This window comes from Schistocerca piceifrons, unplaced genomic scaffold (assembly GCF_021461385.2).
Source record: "Schistocerca piceifrons isolate TAMUIC-IGC-003096 unplaced genomic scaffold, iqSchPice1.1 HiC_scaffold_839, whole genome shotgun sequence".
NCBI classification, from domain to species: domain Eukaryota; kingdom Metazoa; phylum Arthropoda; class Insecta; order Orthoptera; family Acrididae; genus Schistocerca; species Schistocerca piceifrons.
Genome location: NW_025729101.1, coordinates 823,767 through 848,835, shown reverse-complemented (window position 1 = coordinate 848,835; position 25,069 = coordinate 823,767). Strand labels below are relative to the sequence as shown.

The following is a 25,069-nucleotide window of genomic DNA, read 5'->3' as shown; positions in this document are numbered from 1 at the left end:
GGTGATATGGAAGTAAAAGACCTATACAATAAAAATTTGTTATAAAATAGAATAATAAATAGCATATTAAACAATACCTATTCAGCTGCAGTTTAGCACAGGTCGAGGATTATTTGTAAATCTTTAATAACATGAACTTGGGGAAGATGACAGCATGTGAGCCACAGCCGTCAGGTAAGATAGGCTGTCCTAACATAAGTTCTAGCTACAAAAGGGAGTACACTACCTTGAGGATAGAAAAGTGGTTGAAGGGTAGAACGCTGCTTCACAATTAATGCCCCACAATACGATTCAGTTAGGTGGACTCAATATATACATTGGGCAAGAAGTGAAGGAAACAAAAGAAAAAATTTGGAGTAGGAATTAAAATCCATGGAGAAAAATTAAAAACTGATGACACTAATTCTGTCAGAGACTACAAAGGACCTGGAAGAGCAGTTGAACTGAACGGACAGTGTCTTGAAAGGAGGCTATAAGATTAACATCAACAAAAGCAAAACGAGGATAATTGAATGTAATCTAATTAAATCAGGCGATTCTGAGGGAATTAGATTAGGGAATGAGACATTTAAAGTAGTAGAGGAGTTTTGCTATTTGGGGAGCCAAATAACATGATGGTGGAAGTAGGGAGGATATAAAATGTAGACTGGCAGTGGCAAGGAAAGCGTTTCTGAAGAAGAGAAATTTGTTAACATCGAGTACAGATCTAAATGTCAGGAAGTCTTTTCTAAAAGCATTTGTATGGAGTGCAGCCATGTATCAATGTGAAACAGGGACAATAAGTCGTTTAGACAAAAAGAGAATAGAAGCTTTTGAAATGTAGTACTACAGAAGAATGCTGAAGATTACATGGGTAGATCAAGTAACTAATGAGGAGGTACTGAATAGAATTGTGGAGAAGAGGAATTTGTGGCACAACTTGTCTAGAAGAAGGGATCAGTTGGTACGATATGTTCCGAGGCATCAAGGGATCACCAATTTAGTATTGGAGGGCAACATGGAGGGTAAAAATTGTAGAGGGAGACCAAGAGATGAATACACGAAGCAGATTCAGAGGGATGTAGGGTGCAGTAGTTACTTGGAAATGAAGAAGCTAGCACAGGATAGAGTAGCATGGAGAGCTGCATCCAACCAGTCTCAGGACTGAAGACCACTACAACATGCCATCGAGGTAGGACCTATACCGTAAAAGAAGTAAAACGAGATAGAGGAACAATACCGCTGTAACAATTTAGAATTGTGGTGTTAGTATTTTTCTGCATGATTTAGTGTGTTCAACTGTTTTACAATGGTAGGATTCCATTATTTGAAGACTCACACTGAGATAGTAATGCGGAAGAATTTATCTGGATAGTGCAGCTCCTTCAAGTTACATATTTGGCGAAATGAATGAAAAACGGAGAGTGCACCTGAGTTTTGTTGTCTACATAAGACATAGAGAACACAAGTATCGAGTAAGGAGCAACAAAGAATTACAAGTCCCTCTTGGTCTTCAACTCCGCACCAAAACAATTTACGATTATGCAAGTATAGTCATGTACGTAAAACTTGCTTGCTTACAGCTTTAGCATAACCAAGAGTACTTGTTAGATGCTATAAAATCTAGAAGAAGGGCACATATTTACAGATAAGCTTCTGGATGATGAAATGCATGTATCCAGGCTTAGCAGGTTTTCACAAGCTAAATTAATTGTTAGTAATCGCAGTTTCGAACATTTTTATACGAGTGCTGAACTACATGGTTTGGTTTGTAAATGTTCTTATGGGAAGGTCTTTATTTTGATGTAATTAGTCTCTCTGCAATTCCTCTGGCCTAATGGCTCCAACCAACGTGGATTAATTTTCTATGCTGAAGAATGACTTACCTGTTTCATGAGTAACAACGATTAGCAGTAATTAGTCGAACACGGAATGTACTTTATGGTACAGACAAACGTACGTACGTACGTACGTACGTACGTGTGTGTGTGTGTGTGTGTGTGTGTGTGTGTGTGTGTGTGTGTGTGTGTGTGTGTGTGTGTGTGTGTGTGTGTGTTTTGCACATATTCCTGTTAATAAATTTAGAAGAGAACAAGATGGTATGAAGAAGATTAGTGTGAAAACAGAATTCTTCTGACTGGATTGAAAGTTAAATCCACGGACTAATTTAAGCCCATGTACACTTAACAGTTTGAAACAAACCTAAGATGGGTTGAAGATCTTTTAAAATATAGAGACTAATTCGCTGCAAGGTAAGGTGTTATGAATTTTAATTATACGTTTGGAACAGAATACCGAAGGAGCTACGACACTCCCATAGCATCATCCATCTCAATGGGGAACTATTAAGTGTAACAGATTTCTACAGTGTAAAGTGATATGTTATGACACACACACACACACACACACACTCTCTCTCTCTCTCTCTCTCTCTCTCTCTCTCTCTCTCTCTCTCTCTCTCTGCACCTATAAATGAGAGGTCAAATTAGGGGTTCAATGAGAAATCGTTCAAATATCACTTGCAGAAAACATTCTTGGCAGATTAAAACTGTATGCTGTACTGGAACTTGAGGCCAAAACCTTGCCATCACGAGCAATACTCTTACTTATTCAGTTTTGTAGTCACGACTCTTTCTCCTCTTGTACTACCATCCAAATATCGCAGATATTCTTCTGCATACCTCACAGGACTAGCAACTACTAGAAGAAGTGAGACTTTTGAGAAACAGATTAGCCAAAGCCAAGGTGTAGTTTCCAGAGTTAAGTGTTCACTCAGCAGTTCAGAGGTTCTTTTTGTAAATGGTTTCCCTCGACATCTTTTTTCTTAGGTGTGCTAGGCCAGTAAAGTATGCAGGGAAGTCCTTTTTAACTTTGGATGGTAGGAGAAGTGGTAGTGGCAGAAGTGAAGTTGTGTGGGATATTCTGGAACGTGACTGGAGAACTCACAAAAAGTGAGGTTCGAGTTTGTATCCTGACATGGCACACAGTTTTAATCTGCCAGTAAGATAGAAAAAGGTGCACACACACTACTACACAGGGAAACATTTATTGAGCAAATGAACATACGTGGCAAATAAATATACATCAATCTATACAGGTGTTGACACCTCTGCTTAGAAAAGCTCGTGTAACAGAAGTTTATACAAAGCAATCCGAGCAATAGATTTTTACTTGGGGCATACTCAATCGGATGACTTCACTGGTAAAGTTGCACACTAAGTGGTGACATACAAGGAGAAAGGTTCAAATTATTCAGGTGTTCAAGTTCCCAACGGGCATCCACCTCCAACCCGTAAACTCAGAAAAGCAACAAAGCGCAACGTTGCGACCACTGGCTGAGGGACCTCCCGGCGGCGTCCTGTACGTAGGCCAGCGACAGAGTGTCCAGTCGCGGCAGTGACGACACCGTTCCGGAGAGTACGTCCACATCGTCCCCGCACCTTCTCGGACCAACGTCTCGAGCCGCGTCAGATTGCACGGGCTCGACAGTTCCGACGTGTCGGGCCAGGTAGAGTTCTTGAGGCAGAGGCGGCGCAGTCTGCGACAGTAGCGGAGGAAGCCCAGTTGGACCAGCTCCGTGTTGCAGAGGTTCAGTTCCTCGAGCAGCCGCAGGAACGGGAGCACCTCGGAGAGTTCGTCACCGGTCAGAGCGTTGTTGACGAGGCAGAGCGAGCGGAGTCCGGTGGGCAGGTGCTTCAGACCAGTCAGCACCACGTCCTCGGCCTCGACGCGGAGCTCCCGCAGCTGGCTGCAGAACCGCAAGAAGGACAGGTCCGAGAGCATTCCGCAACGGTCCAACTGCAGCTTCTCGAGAGACCTCAGACCTGCCGCGGCCACCTCCATATCCGCTCCCCCCACACGGCAGTCTCACAGCCGCAACATCTGCAGTTTCCCTAGGTGGCGGAGCTCCGCGTACGCAGCCGACGGCAAGTCGTCGCAACTTTCCAGTTCCAGTTCCTCCAGTTTATCCGAGCAGTGCCGTAGGAATGTCAGGTCGTTCAGACTGCGGCAGTGGATTCTCAGAACCTCCAGCCGGCCGAGCCCTTCCAGAGAGTCCAAGTAGTTCGCCGACAGGGACTCTACGTCGAGGCTCAGCTCTGTGAGAAATGGGCACAGCTCCAGGGCAGAGATGATGGCACATTCCGCCCTAGTGCCCGGCTTGAAGAGTGTCAGTGTCGGGTTCCCTCTGACGATCTTCAGCGTCCGGAGCGCCGTAAAACAGATAGGCGAACGAGAAGAGAAGACGATATCTGCTATGCTGAGATCAGTTGTCACGTGCGTAGACCCTAGTCTCTGACAGTCCTGCACAGCTCGTATGTCAGACATGTTTGTCACTGACAGAAACAACTGCGGGTAGTAAATTTTCACCTCAAACATTTTGGCCACCTTGATTTCGATTTCCTGCAACAGCGGTACGATGGACAATACGGCGCACGTCTCGGCAGATTCTCTCGGACTTCTATTGCTGACGTACCTTTTCCCTTTCCACAGGTGGGTGAATCCTGTCACAATTTTGTACCACTGCTTGCACACAGTAGCACATCGGACCAACTCTGGGATGGGCAGATAGGCAAAGACGCAAAACAGTACGTCGTCTGGCGGGTTGCAGGCGAGTGTTGGCGATTCCATTTCTGTGGACAGAAAGTTAACAGTTATTTGTTAAGTATCGCTAAAGATTTCGTGCGTGTCACTTTTATTTAAGGTATGTAAGAGAATGTCAGGCAGGGCAATTTCATGTCAAATTATACAAGCCACAATAACTCAATCGTGAATTTCTGTGGAAAAAATGTACGTCAGACCTCTGTATCACCTGTGTTAATAAATAAACTATTTTCATTTTAAACTCATAAAAACTGCAACATATTCTTTGCTTAATGTCTTAGTAGTTACTGCAATCAAAGTGGGCAATATTTTTTTCTGTGTAAAGTGTCAGAAATTTTTCAACATTCTGCATATTTCACATCATTGAATTTCTAATGTAGAACATGCATATTGACAGTACTGTTTCCATCTTTCTTCCACTTATAACAAACGAATGAGAACTTGCACATGAATTGTTCTGCACAGAGTTTTGTTTTTTTGTTTGAACTTTTTGTCAGATACGATGTCAGAGAGGGAATACAGGAATGAAAGAATGATGTGTGCGGAAGATGAAGAAAGACAAGAAGATAGTGTTTGAGAGAGTGAAAACGCTTCCCAATTGTTGGAAATCTGTCAGCGGTGTTGCAGAAATACCTCGGTCCTGAACTAACTGTGTTACCATCACACCCGTTGTGCAGGAATGGTTATACTCACTACAAAAGAAATTTCACTGAACTTCTTGTTGTAGGCTACCTGAATAATCATCATCCCTGGAATGTGATCTGAGGAAGACAATGCAGATGTTTATATTCCTGAGTGTGAAGTAGTTGATGTGTTGAATGTTATCATATCTTATTTAGCCTCTAATAGGTCCCCTTTTAAATGGCGAGGTAAGATAAGAAGCACAAGAACACAACAGTATGTAGAAAGAAAAGTGGAAGAAGTTGCACAAAGTTTTACAGAACCAACATCTACAATATTTACTGAAGTTTATAATGAGGAGGCACTTGATGCAGAACCTAAATATAGTGACAAATGCACTCAGTGCAATATGTGGTTTCAAAACCTAAATGCTACTATTTTATTACAATGAAATGAACACCCTCAGCTGCTTACAGGCGTTGACATATGTCAACTGGCACAGATGAAACTGTGTGCCCCGACCGGGACTCGAACCCAGGATCTCCTGCTTACATGGCAGACGCTCTATCCATCTGAGCCACCGAGGACACAGAGGATAGCGCGACTGCAGGGTTTTATCTCTGGCACTCCTCCCACGACACCCACATTCTCAACGTATTGTCCCACACTATATTCGTAGTGCCCCCGCCCATTATATTCATTACTTGCGGCACGTTGCCAATTCCCGTAAGAGTTCGGGCACTGTCTGTGCATTCAATGTTAACAAATTTCTCTTCTTCAGAGATGCATTCCTTGCCACTGCCAGTCTACATTTTATATCCTCTCTACTTCGACCATCATCAGTTTTTTCTCCCCAAATAACAAAACACCTTTACTACTTTAAGTGTCTCATTTCCTAATCTAATTCCCTCAGCATCACCTGACTTAATTCGACTACATTCCATTATCCTCATTTTGCTTTTGTTGATGTTCATCTTATATCCTCCTTTCAAGACACTGTCCATTCCGTTCAACTGTTCTTCCAAGTCCTTTGCTGTTTCTGACAGAATTATACTGTCATTGGCGAACCTCAAAGTTTGTATTTCTTCTCCATGGATTTTAATACCTACTCCAAATTTTTCTTTTGTTTCCTTCACTGCTTGCTCAATGTACAGATTGAATAACATCGGGGAGAGGCTACAACCCTGTCTCACTCCCTTCCCAACCACTGCTTCCCTTTCGTGCCCCTCTACTCTTGTAACTGCCATCTGGTTTCTGTACAAATTGTAAATAGCCTTTCGCGCCCTGTATTTTCCCCCTGCCACCATCAGAATTTCAAAGAGAGTATTCCAGTCAACATTGTCAAAAGCTTTCTCTAAGTCTACAAATGCTAGAAACGTAGGTTTGCCTTTCCTTAATCTAGCTTCTAAGATGAGTCATAGAGTCAGTTTTGCCTCACGTGTTCCAACATTTCTACGGAATCCAATCAGATCTTCCGAGGCCGGCTTAACTACTAGTTTTTGCATTCTTCTGTAAAGAACTCACGTTAGTATTTTGCAGCTGTGGCTTATTAAACTGATAGTTTGGTAATTTTCACATCTGTCAACACCTGCTTTCTTTGGGATTGGAATTATTATATTCTTCTTGAAGTCTGAGGGTATTTCACCTGTCTCATACATTGCTCACCAGATGGTAGAGTTTTGTCAGGACTGGCTCTCCCAAGACCGTCAGTAGTTCCAATGGAATGATGTCTACTCCGGGGGCCTTGTTTCGACTCAAGTCTTTCAGTGCTCTGTCAAACTCTTCACGCAGTATCATATCTCCTATTTCATCTTCATCTACATCCTCTTCCATTTCCATAATATTGTCCTCAAGTACATCGCCCCTGTATAGACCCTCTATATACTCCTTCCACCTTTCTGCTTGCCCTTCTTTGCTTAGAACTGGGTTTCCATCTGAGCTCTTGATATTCATACAAGTGGTTCTCTTTTCTCCAAAGGTCTCTTTAATTTTCCTGTAGGTAGTATCTATCTTACCCCTAGTGAGAGAAGCCTCTACATCCTTACATTTGTCCTCTAGCCATCACTGCTTAGCCATTTTGCACTTCCTGTTGATCTCATTTTTGAGGCATTTGTATTCCTTTTTGCCTGCTTCATTTAATGCATTTTTTTATTTTCTCCTTTCATCAATTAAATTCAATATTTCTTCTGTTACCCAAGGATTTGTACAAGCCCTCGATTTTTTACCTACTTGATCCTCTGCTGCCTTCACTATTCCATCCCTCAAAACTACCCATTCTTCTTCTACTGTATTTCTTTCCCACATTCCTGTCAATTGTTCCCTTATGCTCTCCATGAAACTGTGGTTTAGTCAGTTTATCCAGGTCACATCTCCTTAAATTGACACCGTTTTGCAGTTTCTTCAGTTTTAATCTACAGTTCATAAACAATAGATTGTGGTCAGAGTCCATATCTGCCCCTGGAAATGTCTTACAAGTTAAAACCTGTTTCCTAAATCTCTCTCTTACCATTATATAGTCTATCTGATACCTTCTAGTATCCCCAGGATTCTTCCATGTATACAACCTTCTTTTATGATTCTTGAACCAAGTGTTAGCTATGATTGAGTTATACTCTGTGCAAAATTCTACCGGCCAGCTTCCTTTCATTTCTAACCTCCAGTCCATATTCACCTACTATGTTACCTTCTCTCCCTTTTGCTACACTCGAATTCCAGTCATCCATGACTATTAAATTTTCGTCTCCCTTCACTACCTGAATAATTTCTTTTATCTCATCACACATTTCATCAATTTCTTCATCATCTGCAGAGCTAGTTGGCATATAAACTTGTACTACTGTAGTAGGTGTCGGCTTCGTGTCTATCTCAGCCACAATAATGCGTTCACTATGCCGTGCTGTGCAGGTACTGCGAACAGCTGAGAGCAAGGGAAAACTACAGCCGTAATTTTTCCTGAGGGCATGCAGCTTTACTGTATGATTAAATGATGATGGCGTCCTCTTGGGTCAAATATTCCGGAGGTAAAATAGCCCCCATTTGGATCTCCGGCAGAGACTACTCAGGAGGATGTTGTTATCAGGAGAAAGAAAACTGGCGTTCTACGGATCGGAGCGTGGAATGTCAGATCCGTTAATGGAGCAGGTAGGTTAGAAAATTTAAAAAGGGAAGTGGATAGGTTAAATTTAGATATAGTGGGAATTAGTGAAGTTCGGTGACAGGTGGAACAAGACTTCTGGTCAGGTGAATACAGGGTTGTAAATATAAAATCAAATAGGGGTAATGCAGGAGTAGGTTTAATAATGAATAAAAAAATAGGAGTGCGGGTAAGCTACTACACACAGCATAGTGAACGTATTATAGTGGCCAAGATAGACACAAAGCCCATGCCTACTACAGTAGTATAAGTTTATACGCCAACTAGCTCTGCAGATGCCAAAGAAATTGAAGAAATATATGATGAGATAAAAGAAATTATTCAGGTAGTGAAGGAAGACGAAAATTTAATAGTCATGGGTGTCTGGAATTTGACAGTAGGAAAAGGGAGAGAAGGAAACATAGTAGGTGAATATGGATTGGGGCAAAGAAATGAAAGAGGAAGCCGTCTGGTAGAATTTTGCACAGAGCATAACTTAATCATAGCTAACACTTGGTTCAAGAATCATAAAAGAAGGTTGTATACATGGAAGAATCCTGGAGATCCTAAAAGGTATCATATAGATTATGTAATGGTAAGACAGAGATTTAGGAACCAGGTTTTAAATTGTAAGACATTTCCAGGGGCAGATGTGGACTCTGACCACAATCTATTGGTTATGAACTGTAGATTAAAACTGAAGAAATTGCAAAAAGGTGGGAATTTAAGGAGATGGGACCTGGATAAACTGACTAAACCAGAGGTTGTACAGAGTTTCAGGGACAGCATAAGGGAACAATTGACAGGAATGGGGGAAAGAAATTCAGTAGAAGACGAATGGGTAGCTCTGAGGGATGAAGTAGTGAAGGCAGCAGAGGATCAAGTACGTAAAAAGACGACGGCTAGTAGAAATCCTTGGGTAACAGAAGAAATATTGAATTTAATTGATGAAAGGAGAAAATATAAAAATGCAGTAAATGAAGCAGGCAAAAACGAATACAAACGTCTCAATAATGAGATCGACAGGAAGTGCGAAATGGCTAAGCAAATGTAAGGATGTAGAGGCTTACCTCACTAGGGGTAATATAGATACTGCCTACAGGAAAGTTAGAGAGACCTTTGGAGAAAAGAGAACCACTTGTATGAATACCAGTTCTAAGCAAAGAGGGGAAAGCAGAAAGGTGGAAGGAGTATATAGAGGGTCTACACAAGGACGATGTACTTGAGGACAATATTATGGAAATGGAACAGGATGTAGATGAAGTTGAAATGAGAGATACGATACTGCGTGAAGAGTTTGACAGAGCCCTGAAAGACCTGAGTCGAAACAAGGCCCCGGTAGTAGACAACATTCCATTAGAACTACTGACGGCCATGAGAGAGTGTAATGGTACTTTGACTTCCGCAAAGTTATAATTTACGATCGCGCACGCAGAAGAGCGCTGCGCCAGCGACCAATTTTATAAATAATTTTTTTTTTTTTTACTTTTGCGTAGTTTTTTTGTTTTTAAGAACTAATGGAGGTCTCTCTCTCTTGTCTTGATACGAAAGACGTGTATTTTTCCGTGATGTGTTGAATGTGCTTTTGGTGAAAATTAAAATTACATAGCAAAGCGATGTTGTTTCAATAGCTAATGAGGAGAAGATAATAAAAGGTAACACTACAATTGGCGTCCTGGTGACAGGACTTGCAATCTTCGGATTTGATACAAGTGCAGTTTGGATTGATACAAGTGCAGTTATTATAAATTTTGGACATTTTATCTAATTTTAACCACTTAACAGCATCAGAAAATGAATTTGGACTAAGTCTCATTCATTTCAATTGTAATGTTACGTGCATGAAATTTACAACAATATTGTTTTCCCTGTTATTAATGTGTGTTAATTTTCATTTTCATGCTGAGAAAATTAATTTGGTAAAAAAAAAAAAAAAAAAAAAAAGGGAAAGGATAACGTTCCATAAAATAATTTGCACGGACGCGAAAGAAAAATTTTGGATTGAAAACTGTATAGTTGACGCTACATTTGCAACATAAGACTGAAAAAACTTGGTGAGTACAGAAATTTACATTTTTTTCCAGTTTCAAACAGCCATCTGTACTTCCTTTATTCCGATCCATTTATTTCGAAATTATTTTTTCAAATTGTAGTTAAAATTGATTTACTACTATTATTGGAAATGGTAAGTGTAGAGCATATTCACAGTCATTTATTTGTGAGAGGGAAATTTCAGTACCAGTTTAATAATTCAATTTCTAATTAGAAATCATATAGAAATATCCATTTCCATAAGAGAAATTTCAGATTTCAACATATATTTAAATTTTTATTTTTTTTTTACCATTGGAAAATTTTATTTGCAATTAATTATGAAAATCGCAAGATGGACGCTAGACGCGTAGAAATTGTTTCCGCGGACGAGCTTAGTGAAAGTGACACATTGCAAAACATGTCCGACAGTCAAATGAATATTGAACTTAATAGGGAGGATGTTCCAGACATAATTTTACCGGATCGATTAAGACAACAACCCCTATATTTAAACAGATATACAGGCGAATGGAGAGTGAGTACTACGCGACAAAACGTGACACTGACAACGTCAACTTCAGAACCAGACATCAATCAGACACGAAAAAATGACGAAACTAAGACACAGGACTCTGACATGCTCAGCCAGATTCTGAAGTTACTTGGTGACCAAAACAGAAAATTTGACAAAAGATTTGACGCTTTAGACGAGAAAAATGAAAATTTAAAACGTGACATTGGGAAATTTGACACTAAATTCGATGAACTGACACGGGACATAAAACAAAATTTTGAAAAACAATCAAGACAAATTGCCGACTTGACAGAAACCACCAGTAGTCTTGGAAGGAAATTTACTGACTTATCAGACAAGGTTACGAGACAAGAAAAGGTATTTGTGGAATTCAGTGAAGAGACAAAAACTGACTTACAACAATGTAATGAGAAATTGTTAACAGTAGTTTTTGAACAACAGAAAACCAGTACCCAAGTTAACGAATTACGACAGTCACACAATTCCGTAAAAACAAACCAAGAACGCTTAGACCTGACGATTACAGACCTTTCAGACAGATTAAATGATGTAACATTGGAGCAGAAATCCTTACAGGAAAAGTTAGAAAAGCTTGAAGACAGAGCAGATGTAGCATCTTTAAAGAATGACACAACTCTAGCAGAAAAACTTGTACATGAATGCAAATTATGTGATGATTATTTAGATGAGAAGTTTGAGACAATGACACAGATCATTTTTGATAAGACAAAGGAACAAGTAAAGGGAGAAACAGATAATATTCAGAAAGAGGTACGTAAACTTAAAGAGAATGTAATACCAAGTTCGTCAGTGATACCAAAACCCATAACAGACAACCAAAACATAAATGAGAATCATAATAATGCTAGACCCAGTACACAGTCGAAAATAGAATTACCAATGAGTGACACAAATCCCAATGAACCATTTTCAATGCTACCACAAGATCAAAATTACTATCAGACATCACCACATACTATGCACAGTTTGACACAAAATACAGGACCCATAATACCATCAGGAGTAGCTGATGAAACATTAGTACGACATGGATACTTTCAGACATTTTCATGTGATGAGAAAGACAAAGTGCATCCAATTGTTTTCATCCGCTCTTTTGATGGTATTTTCCCGAGACATTGGTTAGGAGCCGATAAAATTCGATATGTTACAAATTTGTTACGTGGAAGAGCAGCTAAGTGGGGAGCAGCAATTAAAAGATGATGTTTAACATTTGAACAGTTTGAACAAGCATTTCTTGAGGAATTCTGGTCGATCACAGAACAGCAAAGTTTAAAACGAGAAGTATACAATCCAGAAATTTACAACCCGAAGAAAGAGACTTTACGACAATACTTTGAACGCTACCTAGACAAAACATTATATTGGACAAAACCAACAGATTTACCAGATGTAATTAGAACACTTAAAAGCCACTTACCATTTCCTTACCATGATAAATTAATAGGAGTGTCCGAGGACAACATAAAGAATTTTTTCAGTTATGTTGATGAGATAGATGTTGTTTACAGAGATGAGATCAGGAATTTCAATCAATTGTATCCAATCCATCCAAGCAATTCGCACACGCACAACAGAAATGACAGAGGCTATTGGAATCCGCCTCCGACACCACAACAAAACACTCAAAGAAACAATTCACACTACAGTGGGACAAATCCATTCAATATTAGGAGAAACAACTCACAACATTGGCAAGGAAACAGTAATTATTACTATAATGGTTATCCGAACAGTAATTACAATCAGAACAATAACAGTTATATTCAAAATAACAACAACAGAAGAAGGAACCGAAATTATAGAGATCAAAGAGGAGAGGATAACACGTACCATCCAGGATATTTTCAGAGAAACAACATCCAACAACATCCAAACATGTATTGCAGGAATAACAGTAATGACAATACCAGTTACAGTCATGGGCGAAATAATGTATGGGGAAATCACAATGGACAACCGCCACGACACACGCAATACAGCAACCCTCAATTTGTACCTAACGGAACACCCGATGCGACGCGGAGTAATGTCAACAACCAAACAGCTGATACTTGGGTGACGCGCGACAGAAATTCAAATATTATTGAGTTGGGCAATGAACCCAACCCACAGCAACAACCAAATTTGCCAGAAAACGAACGACGACCGAGCTAAGCGCTCGAGTTACGGTCAATAGGGAGCAGAGCGCAACGGAACCGACGATTTGTTTTCTCCGATATGATGACAGTAAGAAAATAGAAAAGGAATTATATCAGGATGTAGATTTTAATAGTACCAGTAAAACAAAGAAGATTATTCAGGCTATAACACGAGTTATCATTGGTAGTTATGAAGTGGAAGTAATGTTAGATACAGGAGCAGCAGCAAGTGTCATTTCAATGTCCTTATATAATGAACTCAAACAAATAATGAACATACAAACATTGCCAGTCCAGAATTGTCACATTATAAGTGCCACCGGTAACAAATCAAAGAATGTGAAATTTCAAGTGCTAATTAACTTCACATTTTCAAATATACCACTCAATTACAGTTTTCTGGTAGTAGACAAATTAGTTATGCATTGCATATTAGGAATTGACTTTTTGAATGAATATCAAGCAATCATAGATTTAGGAAAAGGGAAATGTCATTTAACCGTAAACCAACAACAACTGACAATAGAGTTAACACAGGGTAAAAACTTAAACAGTAAACAAGGTAAATTTGAACAGTTACATTTTGTGTCTCCACCAGCAATAAACATATGTGATTTAACTTTTAATGAAGCTGTATCTCAGGGAATTAAACCTAATGATTTATATGAGAAATGCACAGAATCTGAATATCTGACGAAGGAACAACAACTTGAATTACTTGAAGTTTTGCAGCAATTTGCTGAGGAATTTGTGGAAAAACCTGGAATTATTAGAGGCTATACTTATGAGATGGATGTTAAACCACACAAAACATACTGTAGAACATATTATAATATTCCTTGGTCAAAGAAACCCGCAGTTTTGAAAGAGATTGAAAAAATGCAAGCTTGGTGTATCATTGAAAGGTCACAGTCTGATACTAGCAGTTAATAAAGAGGATGGTAGTGTAAGGTTAGTGCTGGACGCACGAGAAATTAACAAAGTTATAATTCCAATCAAGACACGACCTATTAATTTGGAAGAACAACTTCTAAAATTTCATAATGTACAGTATTTAACCAATATCGACCTCCGCTCATCATTTTGCCAGGTGAACCTCCATAAAAACAGTCGTAAATACACTGCATTTCTATGTGAGGGACATAGTTATCAATTTTGTGATCTACCCTTTGGTCTACGAGTGAGTGCTGGAGTATTTATTGAAGCCTTAGATGCTGTTCTTGGACCACAATTGTTCTCGCAAATCACAGTTTATGTTGACGACATTGTCATTGCAACCACTACTTGGGAAGAACATGTAAATCTTTTGAAGCAACTTCTGACTAAATTTTCTGACGCAGGTGTCACTATCAATTTATCAAAGACGAAATTAGGGAGGAGAGAAATCAAATTCCTTGGTCACATCATATCAACTGAAGGCATTTATCCAGACTCAAGAAAAATTGATGCAATAAAGAATTTTCCATCCCCACAGAATCGTAAACAACTCAAAGCCTTTCTTGGTCTATCTTCATTCTTCAGGAAATTTGTACCCTACCACCTTCTTAACAGTCCACATCTTCTATCTTTACTCAAAAGAAATAATATTTGGAAATGGACAGAGTTCTGTCAGACAGATTTTGAAGCGATTAAGAATGCTTTAGTTAATGCACCGTTGTTATGTCATCCTGACATGACGTCAGACTTTTGCCTAGTAACAGATGCAAGTTCCTATGGGCTCGGAGCATTTTTATTCCAAATTCATGTAGAAAATGAACAAATAGTCATCAAACCTATAAATTTTGCTAGCCGCACGCTCACTGAATGCGAAAAGTCATATTCAGTGACCGAGCGCGAAACACTTGCCATAGTATGAGCATTTCGCAAGTTTCGCTACTTTCTATGGGGAAAACGTACTAAGCTTTATACTGATCATCAAGCTCTTTCTTTCCTGCTATCATGCAAGTTATTACATTCACGTCTTGCACGCTGGTGTGCATCACTACATGAATATGATTTTGATATTATATACATAAAAGGAGAATCCAACATTATAGCCGATGCTCTATCTCGTTTGCCACAAGGCCTACAAGAATTTTCAGATGTGACAGAACAAACATCAGATTTCAAAATTTTACTCATGTATGACGGTACATTTGCACCTTACTACAAAAACATGTGCAGGAAGTTAGCCATATTGCAGGACAATGATCCCAGGTGGATCCAGATAAAGAATAAATTACGTGCAGGAACAGACCCACATCTTGAAAAATATTACACGTTACACAAAGAAGTATTATTCCACCCACGAAACCCTGAATCACAGCATTGGTATGTTTGCTTACCTGAAGCTCATGTTGATGATTTTATTTTATTTACACACAGAACTTGGGGACACTATGGTGTAACCAAATGTACAGATAAGATTATACAATATTGCTATTTTCCAAATTTAAGGCGAAGAGTATTGAGTAATATTAGGAAATGCATCATATGTCAGAAAGCCAAATATTCTAATCGCACAAGCATGAATGAATTGCACCCAATCACACCTAAGAGGCCATTACAGCTAATTTCTTTAGATATTGCAGGACCCTATCCACAAGCACGTGGAGGAATGAAATACATCCTTGCTGTGTTAGATGTTTTCACAAAGTATTTAAAATTATATGCTTTACGTTCAGTTTCTACCACTGCTATTACCAGACGTCTATTAACAGATTATTTTGTAAGAATAGGAAAACCTGAAGTTATGATCACGGATAATGCAGCATATTTTACCAGTTTAAAATGGAAGACATTTATTGAAGAACAGAATGTTAAACATATTTTAATTTCAAGATTTCACGCAGCAGGAAACCCAGTAGAAAGAACATTTCGAGAATTTGGACAGTTTATGAGAACACACACACCAGTGAAGCACACAAAATGGGTAGAATACCTAGCACCATTTGAACAAATAGTGAACAATTTAACTCACAGTTCTACTGGATACACACCAACTGAATTAATTATGGATAAAACAGAAAGAAATGAATGGACAGACCCTCTACCTAAATTTACAGCAACAACAAATCATGTTAGTTTAGAAGAAAAGGTAAGACAAGCTTACACAACATTATGTGACAAAGAAAGCAGAAATATGACAGAGGTGTCAGGAAAGCCCAAACATTTCAAGTTGATGAGTTAGTTTTACTAAGAACACATCCTAAACCCAAAAAAACTGAAACATTTAAACAGGAAATGGCAGATCTTATACTCTGGACCATACCGAATTGCAAATATTCCACACCCTGGCTGTTATTCATTAGAATATCCATTAACACATAAACCCAGAGGTCTACATCCACACAGACATTTGAAAAAATACATACAGTAAAATGTTAGCTACTGAGGAGAAGATAACTAATATGATACACAGTTATGATGAGCCTACATTTAAGTTATACAGATACTTACAATCTAATGAATGCAGGAAGTCTAGAAAGCAATGTGAACCATCCAATAGCTAATAAGATATTTGGTTATAAGAGGAGTTGCTACTGAGGCATATACACATTAGAGGAGGCATATACACATTAGAGGAGGCAGAGAACTAAACAGAATTATTTTCTTTAGGAGGCATGTGATAATAGTAATGTTGATATGAGTGATGTGAGTGACTGAATGAGATGAGTGAATGTAATTTTAGTTTAATAAGAGGACAAATAGTAATATGGAGAGAGGTAAATGGTATATAAGATGAGAAAATGGTATTATTATTATTATTGTTGTTGAAGTAAAAAGTAAGTGGTGATGAATAAGAGGAAAATATATATATAATGCTGAGGAATAAGTAGGCTATATGTTATTTTGTGAAGAATGAATAATGGATAGGTGAAAATGTTATGAGTAACTGTGAATATGTTGAGAGGAGAGAAACTAGATTTGAATGCTATATCACATGTACTCATGGAATACAGAATGAAAGTAGTGGAAAGAATATTATTTATTGAAAGATTGGTATGCCTGAGATAATAACTTATGTGGTGTCTTATATATTCTTATAACTAAAGGTGAAAGTATAGATTTATGTGGAAAGAATTATTTACAGCAGCCACTGTTGGAAATATACCAGAAGATTTAAATCTATAACACTTTAACACTAATCTAATGGGAACTTGTAATGAAATTTTTGGAGTTATGTAGGCTTGACACTTCAGATTGGAAGAATTATTTAAGAGAACATATTTAGCAGTCATCTAATGACATAATTAAAGCTCATCTACTGTACTGAACTAATGCACCATTAAATAGAAAGGAGAATAAGGAGAAAACAAAACGTCAGTCCTCTGTTGCGGTTCATACTCTCATCCCTTCCTTAGAAAAATTTATACATGTTGATGAAATATTTGACATTATATAATTCATGATTATCTGACAGTATGGAGAGACATACACACATATTTATTTATGAATAGAATTTTACAGGTACCACAAGGTAAATACAGAATGGATATACAGCATGGAACGCAGCAGCAATTATCTAAGAAGATTTATTTATTTATTAAGTAAAACATTTATTTATATTGCTTGATACTCATGAAAGGAAGGAGATGAACTATACAAACTTTATAGGAACATGATTGTCTTGAACTATATATATATATATATATATATATATATATATATATATATATATATATATATATATATATAGACACACACACACACACACACACACACACACACACTTACCACACTGATGTACATACTTGTAGGATCCTAAGATATTTAGAGGGGCACCACTCTTAGAAACGGTAATAGAGGGGTACCACTCTTAGAAACAGCAATAGTGGGGACACCACACTTAGAAACGGTATTAGGTATAGGAACTTTTACGTTATATTAAGTTAACATGAATTTTATTTATCATATTTTATTTTGTGTAGTCCACTGTAGGGTATGACTTTACTAGTATTTATAAGGTAGTTAGCAACGATCCCATGAACCTATCCTCCTACAGAGGGCTGTCTTGAAGCTTGAAATATGTGTAAATTTTATTCCAGGGTGCGAGATGAATTTTAAGTTGAATATTCTAGCGAGTTGCCACAATTATCTTCAAATGTTGCAAGTGTAACGGGGAAATAAAAAACTAACAAATAAAATGTATATTTCAATCTGAATGTAATGTAATTCACATGGCAGCACAATGATATTGAATGTAACGTAAAAAATTTACTATATTTTTCATTTAATTCTGTATATGTAGTATATGACAACAATGTAACTATCTCATGTAATGATTAATTGTAAATATTTGTATATGTACTTACTATATCAAGAAATGTATTTTAAGGAGATGTTAACGAGCTGCAAAGGACTTGTGCATGTAGCACATGATTCATATAAATGGAACTGAAAATGCAAAGAAGAAACCAACGTGATGGAACACTGGTCAAGCAATATTTACGTAGTGTCAATATGCTTTGAAGTGTATGGTGTTGTGGAAGCCGGCAGGTCTTCAGGTTGGTGTAAAAGACAAGCTCATCGCCTGTCGTAGGCAGTGAGGTGTTTCCTGTACCCTCATTGACCATTTATACCCCGGTAGACGCCACCAAAATTTGACTGCTGGAGATCACAATTTCGTGTTGACACATTGAACAAACTTTGGATTTTCTTCAAGTCACACGCACGAGATCCAGGCAGTACACACACACTCAGAATCCGATACTACGTTTAAAGACATTGGAGCAATATAATAGAAACATTTACCGTTCGAATTAATTCCATTGTAAACACGAATCATGTGAATTGTGAACTGAATTCAAACGCTGTGCTAAGCAACGCTAATACGCTGCAATTCAAAGACATTCATGTTACGACTCCTAAAGAAGATACACACCAAAAAGACGGTATACAAAGACCGATATGCAAAGTGCATTATGCTAAGAAATATTTTTTGTAATATGTAAATTTCTTATTTTCTCATATATGTATGTATCTATGTAAATTTTCTATACTGTATCTATGTAAATTTTCTATACTGCCACGCTTTTTTTTTTACTTTTGCGTAGTTTTTTTGTTTTTAAGAACTAATGGAGGTCTCTCTCTCTTGTCTTGATACGAAAGACGTGTATTTTTCCGTGATGTGTTGAATGTGCTTTTGGTGAAAATTAAAATTACATAGCAAAGCGATGTTGTTTCAATAGCTAATGAGCAGAAGATAATAAAAGGTAACACTACAAGAGCCAGTCCTGACAAAACTCTACCATCTGGTGAGCAAGATGTACAAGACAGGCGAAATACCCTCAGACTTCAAGAGGAATATAATAATTCCAATCCCAAAGAAAGCAGGTGTTGACAGATGTGAAAATTACCGAACTATCAGTTTAATAAGCCACAGCTGCAAAATACTAACGCGAATTATTTACAGACGAATGGAAAAACTGGTAGAAGCCGACCTAGGGCAAGATCAGTTTGGATTCTGTAGAAATGTTGGAACATGTGAGGCAATACCGACCCTACGACTTATCTTAGAAGAAAGATTAAGGAAAGGCAAAACCTACGTTTCTAGCATTTGTAGACTTAGAGAAAGCTTTTGACAATGTTGACTGGAATACTCTCTTTCAAATTCTAAAGATGGCAGGGGTAAAATACAGGGAGCGATAGGTTATTTACAATTTATACAGAAACCAGATGGCAGTTATAAGAATCGAGGGGCATGAAAAGGAAGCAGTGGTTGGGAAGGGAGTGAGACAAGGTTGAAGCCTCTCCCCGATGTTATTCAATCTGTATATTGAGCAAGCAGTAAAGGAAACAAAAGAAAAATTTGGAGTAGGTATAAAAATCCACAGAGAAGAAATAAAAACGTTGATGTTCGCCGATGACATTGTAATTCTGTAAGAGACAGCAAAGGACTTAGAAGAGCAGTTGAATGGAATGGACAGTGTCTTGAAAGGGGGATACAAAATGAACATCAACAAAAGTAAAACAAGGATAATGGAATGTAGTCGAATTAAATCGGGTGACGCTGAGGGAATTAGATTAGGAAATAAGACACTTAAACTAGTAAAAGAGTTTTGCTATTTGGTGAGAAAAATAACTGACGATGGTCGAAGTAGAGAGGATATAAAATGTAGACTGGCAATGGCAAGGAAAGCGTTTCTGAAGAAGAGAAATTTGTTAACATCGAGTATAGATTTAAGTGTCAGGATGTCGTTTCTGAAAGTATTTGTATGGAGTGTAGCCATGTATGGAAGTGAAACACGGACAATAAATAGTTTGGACAAGAAGAGAATAGAAGCTTTCGAAATGTGGTGCTACAGAAGAATGTTGAAGATTAAGTGGGTAGATCACGTAACTAATGAGGAGGTATTGAATAGAATTGGGGAGAAGAGGAGCTTGTGGCACAACTTGACTAGAAGAAGGGATCGGTTGGTAAATCGTAGAGGGAGACCAAGAGATGAATACACTAAGCAGATTCAGAAGGATGTAGGTTGCAGTAGGTACTGGGAGATGAAGCAGCTTGCACAGGATAGATTAGCAAGGAGAGCTGCATCAAACCAGTCTCAGGACTGAAGACCACGACAACAACAACAACATCTTTTTTAAAAAATACTAATTCCCATCGAATGCTTACTCTGAAATTTTCTAGCTCATCTGGGATGTCAACAGTGGATCTATCAGTTATAACATCATATGTATTAATATGTATGGAACGAAAGCTTCAAAAACAGTGAAATCGAGAATGCGATGGGTGCGCTTTTGTTACACAGCCTAAGTGCAGGGCACGTGATGTCCTTAGCCAATCAGAACACAGAACAGACTACATTACACGGTGTGTAATCAGCCAATCACATATTCAAGCTGCGAACACCCACACGAGACCAAATTTTAAGCATGAAGCTTGAACAGACATTGGAAAGTAATGTAGAATGTATGCAGTAGCAAACCAAGTGATGCTGTAACAAATTTAGTTTTGAGGAAATTGGATATATACGTTTCGCCGAAAGGCACGGAGTTTTTGTTGCCAGTCATGCTTGCAACATTCTTCAAAAGAATTATTGCATCACAGTTCCGCCGGACAGGTAAAGTTTACCTGCTTCAGCAAAAAAGTAATTTACAGTAAAACTTAGTTAACACGAATCCGAAGGGACCGAAAAATCAGGAGTTCGTGTTAGAAAAATCGTGTTAAGTGAAAAACACAGATTTTAATACGTATACATGTACAGCAGTACACTAATGTGTAATACACTACTCTATGAATCACTTTATTGTAGACTTATAACACTATAAAGTGATTGTAAAATTACAAGTACTCACAAATTATGTACATTACTTTCTTGGAAAAAATTCGGTCATGGTTCGCTGACGTTCATGGGAACGATAATATTTTGTAATTTCACAACCAATTGTAACGATAGCGTCCGCAAACCCAGAAGTGACGTCGGATGTTAAAGCGAACCGTTATAAACAGTCCAAGGCTGTAAACGTCTCCTGACGGGTAGGTGGAATGGTATCTGTATTCTCTTCCTCTTCACTTTCTTCTGATGGCCCTTCTTGCACCTCGTTCACAGCTTTTGGCACATCCGATTCCACAGAAGCACATACGGCAACATCGCCGTCTACACTAATGAATTCTTCGAAACTAATCCCAGGGTTCGCAACGTCCTGCAGAACTGTCCGTTCATCAGGTGAAGTGGCATCTTCTAACTCGTGGACATCTTCAGAGTTACTACGTCTCCGAGCTCTGTTAAAGCATTTCCCTGTATGATGTGGCGATACTGAGTTCCAGGCTGCTGCGATGGGATTTTATTGCGTCAAGCAGATTCCAATTTGGGGTTGCACTATTGTTTTCAGCAGCACGAATTGCAGCTCTTACAAGTCGCTTGCGATAAGCTCTCTCTCATAAAGAGAGTATGCCTTGGTCCAAAGGCTGAAGGCGGCTTGTGGCGTTGGGTGGGAAAGACTGAAACTTTATGTTGAATAGGTTGAGATCATGAACGTTGTGGGCAGTACATCTGTCCAATGTACGAAGAACATGTCTATTTTGAGCAACCATTCGACTTTTGAAACGAAGAAGCCACTTGCGAAATGATGTGCCATCGATCCAAGCTATCTTGTGGTGAGAGTGGATGCAAGGTAAAGTGTCCATATTTATGTTTTTTAAAAAAACGTGGTTTCTCGGATTTACCGATAATCGAAGGACGAAACTTCTCCCTGCCGTCAGCATTACAGCAAAGTGCCACAGCCACACGCTGTTTGCTTCGTACTCCACTGTCACACTTATCACATTTTATCCCCAGGCTGTAATTTGGAAAAAGATTGTAGAAAAATCCAGTTTCATCCATGTTAAACAAATCACACGAGGCATACTTTTCCCTCAATCGGTTGAGTTAATGCAACCAGCTGTTCGCACTTTCTTCATCAAATTTATCTGCTTCACCACAAATGTGTACAGATGAAATTGAATGTCTTTTTTGGAATCGATACAACCAACCAGCAGAACAACGAAAGTCTTCGGTGCCCATATCTTTAGCAATATCATTTGCTTTTGACTGAATCACAGAGCCAGTTAAAGGTATGTTAGATGCAGTGGCGTAGCATGAGGGGGGACTTTGAGACTTAGTTCATATGGTTCAAATGGCTCTGAGCACTATGGGACTCAACATCTTAGGTCATAAGTCCCCTAGAACTTAGAACTACTTAAACGTAACTAACCTAAGGACATCACACACACACCCATGCCCGAGGCAGGATTCGAACCTGCGACCGCAGCAGTCCCGCGGTTCCGGACTGCAGCGCCAGAACCGCTACAACACCACGGCCGGCTTGAGACTTAGTGCTTAAAAAAGATGCAACAGTAATTCATAACAAAAATATAAACAACTTTCTACTAAGAGCACTAAATGTGCGAAGACATGTTTTGTAGCCCGCGCCGCCGCACCCTGAGTATTGGTGTATCTGCCTGCTTGAGACTCGAATGTAGACTTGGCCACTGTTTCTATACAGTGTATCGGTACGTGGAACTGTTTCAGTGTTTCGGAATGGTTGTGGTTCACTGTTTCGAAACAGTGGTGTTTCATTCTGCCCCTGTCTCGGACCAGATTCGATCTCGAGCCAGACACAGAAACTGTATCGTTGTTTCAAAATAAGGCTGTTTCAGTCCACCTGTGCCTGGAACGGACTAATTGTATCGAAACAGTGATGTTTCATTCCACTCTGTGTCGGACGAGATTCGGACTCGGCACAGGTACTGAAACACAACATACTACTTCATGAAACTCTTTCAAGAGTGTCGAAATCTTTTTGACAAGCAATAGCATGAAGCTTAAGATATCCGAAAATAAAGCTTCGTTTCTAGCTGACTGTCCTGTTTCGAAATGGCGTAACATCTGCTTTATAAACACTAAACAAACAATAAAACAACGCATACTATTCACATTCAAAATAATAAATATGTGAAAATCATTCAGTTAAATTACACTTTTTTTATAACATACGCTTCTCTGTTCATGTACAGTAATCATATTAAGAAACGCAAGTAAGCCTACAACATTTTGAATAAAAAAGGCGTAGAGAGACAGTTATTAGACATATACATAAATTTGATGTAGGTATAACTGCAAGCAATCTGTTTGACATATCACTGATAGTGTAATGGTGTACGGGAAGGGCTGGGAAGCATGGTGAATTTATAGTAATGGTTCGAAACACCTTGAAAGACAAAAAAATTTCTGTTATATTTTGTTATTTATTCGAATTATTTGGCGTTATTTGTGAGTCTATAGTCACTGTGCCTATTATCCACAATGATTCCCTTTGTGTAGATGGAAATTAGCAGGATGGGTATATTACCCATACTAACGGAATGTGTGTTTCTGCAGTTTGCTCCCACCTGCAGTTCCGTTCATGGTGGTTCTTCTGTCTTCAGCTATGGCTGTCCTCAGCCAATCGAAAAGTATGAAAGTCACGCGACACGAAAGCAGCGCATTTGCTGCAGGAAGCACGAAACTGCCAAGACGCCTAAGTGATAGTTTCATACTTTCTGCGGCATGATTAGCGCTCTCGCACCTCATTTGTGTTTATATGGACATACTTATACAGTAGACATTCAAGGTGATAAAATGTGTAGGTTTATTAGAATACAAAACACAAACTGTTTCACTGTTTCGAAACAACGTATCGGAACATTACATTGTAGTGTTTCATTTGTCTCGAAACAATTACGTGTTTCAGTTTGCCCATCTCTACTCGAATGCTCTCAGTCCCTGCAACGATCTGTCTGCGCAAATGTTTGCGCACATCACATCTGCGCAGACAGATCGTTGCGTGTAGACAGAAGATTTGCACCAACCTGAGGTGTGTGCAAACCTGCAAGTTGGAGTTGGAGGTTTGAGCGAAACCTCTCAAATCTGTGGGTTCAAAGCACATCTGCGCAGACAAGTTGGAGCGTGTGGACAGGAGATCGCCGCAAATCTGGCGCGAAACAGCTGTTTGCTCAGTCTAGTGTTTGTATTTGTGCGCACAGGGCCTTAAAATGGCTGATACTCGTCAGTGTTCTCGAGAGTTTGTAAGTGAATTCATTGAAATATGTAGAAACCACCCATGTTTGTGAAAGATTAAAAGTAAAGAATATAGTGACCGAGACAAAAAGACACCAGCATACAATGCTCTAATTGAAAAATTGTGGGCAGTTGACGCCTCGTCAAACAGAGAAACAATAATAAAAAATATAAATTCGTTGCGAACTGGCGAAATTGTTTGCGGATGGATGTCGAAACTTATAATTATCTCTTAAAGCTTGAAACCCCTAATATTATGAGAAAAAATACTTGTCTGAGAAGGGCAATTTCTCCTCTTGAACGGCTGGCGGTAACATTAAGATTCCTAGCAACAGGAAGGATCTACAAGGATTTGGAATTTTCAACTGCAATATCGAAACAAGCGTTGAGTGAAATAATACCCAACACATGTGAAGCTATTTACGCTGTCCTGAAGGATGAGTTCATGAAGGCAAGTCAAGTAAATTAAGTCTGTCAG

The 25,069-nt window shown here is 38.7% G+C and overlaps 1 protein-coding gene and 1 non-coding gene across 4 annotated transcripts; both read right to left on the bottom strand.

Moving 5' to 3' along the window:
* Positions 1-3,009: 3,009 nt before the first annotated feature.
* On the bottom strand, positions 3,010-18,859 carry LOC124770916. Of its 3 annotated transcripts, none has more exons than XM_047249230.1 (2): positions 18,800-18,859; positions 3,010-4,610 (listed from the first exon to the last, which is right to left on the bottom strand). In XM_047249230.1, the coding sequence occupies exons 1-2, from the start codon at positions 18,831-18,833 to the stop codon at positions 3,847-3,849; spliced, it is 798 nt and encodes a 265-aa protein (XP_047105186.1). In that variant the 5' UTR covers positions 18,834-18,859; the 3' UTR covers positions 3,010-3,846. The 3 variants fall into 2 exon arrangements, with proteins under 3 accessions (XP_047105186.1, XP_047105188.1, XP_047105187.1); XM_047249231.1 differs by lacking the exon at positions 18,800-18,859 and adding an exon at positions 18,361-18,413.
* On the bottom strand, positions 5,716-5,789 carry Trnat-ugu. The gene has a single exon. It is a non-coding gene; the product is annotated as a tRNA-Thr (tRNA).
* Positions 18,860-25,069: the final 6,210 nt, after the last annotated feature.